The 6,817-nt window shown below is 40.9% G+C and overlaps 1 protein-coding gene across 1 annotated transcript; it reads right to left on the bottom strand.

Annotated features, from left to right (window-relative positions):
* Positions 1 to 1,044: 1,044 nt before the first annotated feature.
* Positions 1,045 to 6,200, bottom strand: LOC137951426 (protein LONGIFOLIA 2-like). The gene is made up of 5 exons (XM_068798075.1): positions 5,386 to 6,200; positions 4,771 to 4,874; positions 2,453 to 4,594; positions 2,189 to 2,342; positions 1,045 to 2,042 (listed from the first exon to the last, which is right to left on the bottom strand). Exons 1-5 carry the CDS (start codon positions 5,531 to 5,533, stop codon positions 1,213 to 1,215), a joined length of 3,378 nt encoding a protein of 1,125 aa, XP_068654176.1. The 5' UTR covers positions 5,534 to 6,200; the 3' UTR covers positions 1,045 to 1,212.
* Positions 6,201 to 6,817: the final 617 nt, after the last annotated feature.

Below are 6,817 nucleotides of genomic sequence, written 5' to 3'. Positions count from 1 at the left end.
TTGGCTCAATGTTTTCTTGAAGAGTATTGGACAAAGACCATAATTCTCTATTTGCAAGTAGTTGATGGATCAGTTTATGCATTGAGTAAAACAAAAAAAATCTTCAAGTGGATATGTAAGTGTTGACTATATGCAGAAATCAAAGGAAAGATGTGGAGAACAATTGTACCTTGACTTTTCATGCAAAACTTCTTTCCCCAAAAAAATCTATGGGGAGAAGGGAAGAAAGGTAATGTAGATAACTAGTATATGAGGAGCAAATTTATGAATCAGTATAATGTGGTGACAACTTTATTGGCAAGCTCAGACTGAGGTCTTGCAGAGAGCAGCCAAACAGATGAAATTATTGAAATAAGCTTTTCGACAGGAAACCTTATCTAGATATTGAACTAATGGAGCATTATTTAGGTTTTGATTTGATTTCTTGTTGATTTTTTGCATTAAAGAGGATTTGGAAGACAATCGATTAGAACTCTTTGTCGGTGGTTCCATGGGATTTTGTAGCCAAAAAAGTAGTCATTATGTAGGCTTTTTTGCTTGAGCATATCATGAGGTGTCATTTTGAGTATGGGAATGGTCTGAATGCTTCAATAAGCGAGGATCAAACTCCAGTCAGCTAGGAGTTAGTATGGTTGACTTATGTGAGACCAGTTCTTGCAGACTGCAGATTGTATCACCACAGGATCGGTCTGGAGTATGTACGAAATCTTTGATGCTGTATGTATCTTGCGGAATATCTGTGTTCGTCCCAGCCTTGGTCTGAGATTGATGCAAGATTTGGGATGCGGCTCAGTGATCTTGTGGGAAGGCTTTCTTTCAAGTTTCCTTCAGTTCAGGTTCAGGTACATATGATTTGAATGACAGATTTCCTATACATTTAGGTCAAATTAAATTCTTAATTATGAGAAGCTTTTACACATGTTTAAATGGACCGGTAATGTGGTCAATTGTAAGGCATCATTTATCTTCTGTCCAGTCCAAACTGTTGCTGAAGCTGAGTTTGACCTCGAGGTATTAAACAGACAAAAGACTTTGACAATGATAGAGAAAAAAGACATTAAAGAGGCCTCCATTTTTATTAGTAGGTATCCATTTATCAAGCTGTGATCAACGTATTTGTACATGAAAGAAAGAAAAGTTACTTGGAGGAAGGTGATATTTCTATTGATCAAACACTTCATTTATACCAGGGGAAAGAACAAAATCATGTTATTACTTTGAAAATAGCTGTCTTCTCCGCCTGCCAGGCTTGACTGGCAATCTAGATGACTCCAAGTTCACAATCTCATCAACCAAGTCCTTAAACAGCAATCTCTCAACGTCCAGAACTACACTTGGGACCTTCTTGTGGAAATCAGTCCAGCTCTCTCCCCGTTGCAATACATCCTCCTTCAGAATCAATTTCAGTCCATCATCGTCTTCATCATCGGAAACATTGTCCAAGCCACCTGAGTCGAGTTTATCAATCTCCGAACACAGTTCCTGCAACAGCCGCTGCCCACTTGGAATCACCCTTGTAAACTTATTAGCTTGGACCCACAGCTCCGTCTGATCCGCCATGGGCAACTTCTTCATTAATATCTCATTTACCGTGTCAAACAAAAGCTTCCTGTGGAGCTTATCATTTTTCGGTTTTGGCTGGTTTGCTTCACAAGTAGGATAGGCTTTTGCAACCCTGGTTGCTTTTGTTTGCTCCAGTACTAGGAACAAGTCGGGGTTGATGGGGTTGCCTGAATGGTGGAACTGAATTGAAGTGGGTTCTGATCCGAGGTCTTTCAGTAGGAGCCCTGACGCTAGTAGAATCTCAGAGATGTACCTGTGATCTGGATTTGTATTTTCACATAGTGAAGCAATGTGATCCACAGTGGTTTCATCATGAGCTGAATTTAGCAGCCGGAGCTTTTGAACCAGCCGTTCAATATTTTCCAATTTCTTCTGATTAATTTCAGGGGTGGTTTGCAAGGGACATGGCAGTTGGCCCACACCCAGCACATTCCAGTCATCTTCTCCAGGAATTTTATCAAACTTTCCCGTTTCCTCATCTGATCACAAAACATAACAAGAAAATGGATCTCAGTTTCCTATAAAAGAGGTGCAGGAACATTCAAACATCATCATCACAGCCTTCCTCCATTAATGAAGGAATAGGATCGAAGTAAATAAAGTTGCTTTTACTGAAAAACCATACCTTCGAAGGCCTTTCTTATGTTCTTCACAGGAGAAGGCAGTAAGTCTTCCCTGTAAAAGGAGGCATCCAAAACAGAGACAGGGCTAGGTTGTTCAGGGGCAATGGCAGTAGATTCGACAAATATACCATCTTGTTTCAAACTCAAAACTGATTCCTGAACAAATAAAACAAGTGAAAGCATAAGGTTCACTAACCAAATCTGTAAAGAATAAACTGAACCACATGGAGATGCAAGCACAGGAAAAAAGGTGAATAAAAATCCACCTGTTTCAAGCTTGAAATGATCTCAGCGGAACAATCTGCACTGGTGACTTCTATATCAAACTGGGAAACCGGGCTAGTGCTGCTGTCTGATCTCATGGAGATCTCATACCCAACATGACTAATATATCTTGTTTCATTGCTCATTTCACTTGATTGGTCATCATTTATGGATTTGGGCCTTGTCCTGCCACCTGGAGAACCTAATTCAATTTGCTGCCTAGAAGGTTGCCTTCTGGGTTTTGTTGAATCTGAAGTAGGGACTGGAGGCCGAGATCTCTTATCTAATTCAAGCTTTCTGTTCTGCAACCGTGGGCTTGAAGAACCAGAACCTGAATTTTTTGCTGTATTTTCTTTTGGTAGCAGTTGAGTCCTAGATGGAAATTGACTTAACTTGAACCGAGGGTTTGGGGAACTGTTCTCCTCAGTCTTGCTTGGAGTTTTTGTCTCAATGGAGGTAGGACCCCGATTTCGTGATTCTCTAAGATTATGTATAGGTTGCAGATCCTTACCTATTTGACTATTAGCTGGAGTTCTTCTGATGTCTGCTGAGTCGCCGGTTCTGAACTTGCGAATACCTGATAAACTGTCTATAGGAAAAACAGAGCCAGGAACACTAGATTTTTCAACAAGCTTTGCTGGTTTCATGATCACAATTGGAGATTCAAAAGCCCTTGGAGAACTGCTCCCCTTGGTGGGGACAGATTTTGGATGATGAGCTGGTGAACTCTGCCTACTTGCCAATCTTGGATTTTGATCAAGTTCAATCTTGTTCAGGTTTGTATAATTCTTCTGGACAAGAAAATCTGAGCGTTGCTTTTCATCTTTCTTGGTCTCCAACAGTCCCTTTGCTTGCATTGCTTCCAATATCTGCTTAAGAGCTCTGAGATCCTTACCTGATTGCTTGAACTCAAGATCTTTCAACCTTTTCTCAATCTCACTATATACAGATTGGGAAGTGGTTGGCCTCATGAAAGCTTCTCGATTTCTGACAGATGTTTTCTGAGAGATCCGACCATTTTCTTGTTGCTTCCAAGGAGCAGGTTCAAGTGGAACCCTTGAACCTGAAATGGGCTTCATAATCAAATCTGGATGTCTTGACCGTGGGAAACTGGGTTCATTCAGAGAGCTTCTAAGGGACCTTGAGACATGATCTTGCCTGTTATCCCCACTCAATTTTGGTAATCGAGAGAAGCCATTGCCATTTTTATCTCTTTCAAAAACCTTCTGATTTTCTAGCGACTTAGTCTTTCTCAAATCTATTTGCTTCAGATCCATTGAGCTTGAATTGGGCATGGATTCCAAGCCCATCAATTTAGCCACAACACTTGTATGGCTCTTCCGACTCCCCACTTCTATGTTGTTATCAGAGTGCACATCCCTCAATATCATGTTTGATTTTGAATCGAAGTGAGAGTTCCTCAGGGAACATTCTCTACTATCTAGTGATAACCTTGGAAGCTCTCGAAGTTTGGCAGCAGTTTTACTGGTCTCTCGAGAATCAAATGAGGAGCGAGATAGCTCCCTACCATCATAAGAATACCTCCGGCTCTCCTTTGATACCGAAGAAAAAGAACCATCTTTGCCTTGATAGGAAGACCTCGAAGGTTCTCTGGCTTCGTTAAAATACCAAGGTGCATCTTTCAGCTCTGCAAGAAATTGGAACGATTCATCAAGGTCAATTCTTATTTTTGGCTTTCCATTAGTGCCGAGTCCATCATCCACTGATTTAGATAATTGCAAAGGCCTTGGGGAGTCTCTATGCTTGAAAACACGATCCACTGCTTCCTCTCTGGAGGGAGTTCTAACAGATAAACCACGTTTGTCCCTGTAGATAGAGTCTTTGACAACATCCCTGATATCAAAGGGCTGGCAGCTAGATTGTGTGTTGCCATTTAGTGGGTCTCGAAGAACAGCTTGGCAGTTGGGTTGATAATCATGGTTTGAAACCGGAGACTTGTGAGAATTACGTGAACGCCTATCTTGCAGAGATGTCCGTTCAAAGGGCAGAGGCTCATGTTGGGTTGCTTTGAGACATTCAAGGGAAGGAAATGAAGATGAGCAAGATGAGGATGAGAAGGAAGCTCTGGATGCTTCAGTTGAGACCCTTTGGTTCTCAAAAACATTCTTGCGCAATGTTTTTTCCTGCATTCACAAGCAATTTGGTACTGTTAAGTATATGGATAAGTTACAGAGAGTCAGCGCTTAAATGCTTAATAAAGCTCTGTTGCCAGTTCATTAAGGTCAATCGATTCAATTGAAAAGTTGCTACTATGAGCTTAAGCAACCAGAGCCAATTCGGTTGAATGATGAAATCTGACCGAGGTTTGAGCTCCAGGTTGTTGTTGTGAAATTCTTATTGTTGCCTGTGGAGCACAACTGGTTGCCTCTGCTTCGGCCGCAACACCGTTCAATCGGGATTGAGCTGAAAAACAGGAAAAGAAAAATCCTTACTGTAAGTAAAATAAGTTCAAGCTATATTTCGGTTTTCAAAAAGAAACAAGCCGCTGTCATGGGTTAAATTAAAATTTTAAAACAAAATTTTGGCAAATAAATCAAAGACCAAAAGCCATGAATAGGATAGACTACATTTTACAGTTGCAGTAGCTTGACATTTCTGAAAACCATTAAGAGCAGATCAAAGAGAGAACAGAGAAACAGAAAAAATTGGATTGGAACTTGTCGACTACAGATTTTACATTCGAACGCTTCAATTAAGATAGAAGCACGGAAACACAAAACCAACATAGAGAAAATGCACAATGAAGACATAACTGAGAAAAAGTAAAAGACACAGCAGAAAGAGAATTACAGCGAGTAGAGAATGCACTACAGAGAACATGGAGGAACTTCTGAAACTTTGACCATGATGAGACAAGACAAAGCAGTCTGTAGAAATGAAACTAGCATCAACGAATTAAGTCTGTACCACTTACCTGACGGAAGCCTCTTAGGGCTATTGATTCGTTTGCCCACGAGAGTATGTTGCCTATCAAAGATCTGAAAAATCCCAGTCATGCAGCCTATTTGCTTCTTTAAATCTGGGTTTTCATCAGTTAAAGCTTGTAAAAGCTTGGCTGACATCTTGCGTCCTCTTCTCTCTGATTAAAAGAAACTGTGGAAGTCTTTCAATTTTCAGAGTAGCTTCACTGCCGCCCTCTCCATGGACGTTCACAGTTCACACCCGGCTATAAACCAGGCGTAGACGACCGCCACTGCCTTCCAGGATTTGGCAAAATTAAGCTTTTCACGAGCCTCCAGTGCGATTCTTAATCGTAACAACGTCTGCACTTTCTAAAACAACATTGGGCAGTGAAAAACCTCGTTTTCTTTCCAGAAACACAACTGTTATTAGTACATTGACTTTATACAATTCTCCAGATATCCGGAACAGCTAATGAAGTTCTTTTTCCAGCCAAACACAGCAATGGACAGACTTCCCTTCAGACAAATCCACGGATATCTCATGGAAATAACTTTCAGGGAATCGCTTTCACTTGCAATGGAAATGAGCGCAGACCAAAAAGGAGGACCCAGTTCCTTATCTTTTCAAAACCTCAGAACAGAGGCCTGAGCTGCGAGAAGAGAAGAATTTTGCAGACCCAGAATTTGATAACTTTGTCTTCTATAACGAGTAAGAAGGGAGGAAGAGGAAACAAGACAAACCCGATATTGGGATCGCCTCATATAACATCCACCACAATGCCAGAAATCCACAGACCCAGAAGCGATGTTTCTTTTTCAGCTGGAGTCCAAGAGAGAGAGAGAGAGAGAGAGAACAACGCGGTCGTTTCTCTGTTACTTAAAAAAAAAAAAAAAAACGTACAGACAGGATATACGAAAGAAGAAATTATATATACTTTTGATGAACGAGAGAATGTGAATCTGCTTCCAGAGGAATACGGAGAGCGGAGTCGGAAATACCTTTATGATTGTTTTAACTTTATCCAAGGACGGTAATACATTCCAATAGGAAGAGAGATGAATGTTTTGCAGAGAATTAGGGAAAGAGAAACGTGGTGGGTCAGATCTGGTTTGGTGTCTTCTCCGATTTCCATGTGGGTTGATAATGCGAGTGGGTCTGCATCTGTCTGTATCAGCATGTGAGGCTTGTCAGATTGAAGAGTGGGTTTCTCTTCTGGAAAGCCTGCAAAACCCAACGAACCTACCTTTTCTTCTCCTCTTACCGAGAAGAAAAGAAGAATTCCTCTCTCTTCCCACGATCTCGTACCTCCATTTTTTAAATTCATCAAACTAAGTAGGATCCGTCATTCTTGATTTCAGTAAAAAGAAAACATAGTTTAGTCTCGTTAGGAAATTAGTTATACTTGGTACAAGTTCTTCCTCGGCTCATCCCAGAACCATTTC

This window comes from Aristolochia californica, unplaced genomic scaffold, assembly GCF_029961685.1.
Source record: "Aristolochia californica isolate CCGP_79_NKW_82.1479 unplaced genomic scaffold, dmAriCali1.0.hap1 SCAF_15, whole genome shotgun sequence".
In the NCBI taxonomy this organism is placed as follows: domain Eukaryota; kingdom Viridiplantae; phylum Streptophyta; class Magnoliopsida; order Piperales; family Aristolochiaceae; genus Aristolochia; species Aristolochia californica.
This window is presented reverse-complemented; position numbering and strand designations above follow the sequence as displayed.

Coding starts and splice junctions, on each gene's coding strand:
- LOC137951426 (XM_068798075.1), bottom strand. CDS start 5,533: ATGTCAGCCAAGCTTTTACAAGCTTTAACTGATGAAAACCCAGATTTA. Junction 4,875..5,385: donor CCCTAAGAGGCTTCCGTCAG/GTAAGTGGTACA, acceptor CCTGTTTTTCAG/CTCAATCCCGATTGAACGGT. Junction 2,043..2,188: donor CATAAGAAAGGCCTTCGAAG/GTATGGTTTTTC, acceptor TTTTGTGATCAG/ATGAGGAAACGGGAAAGTTT.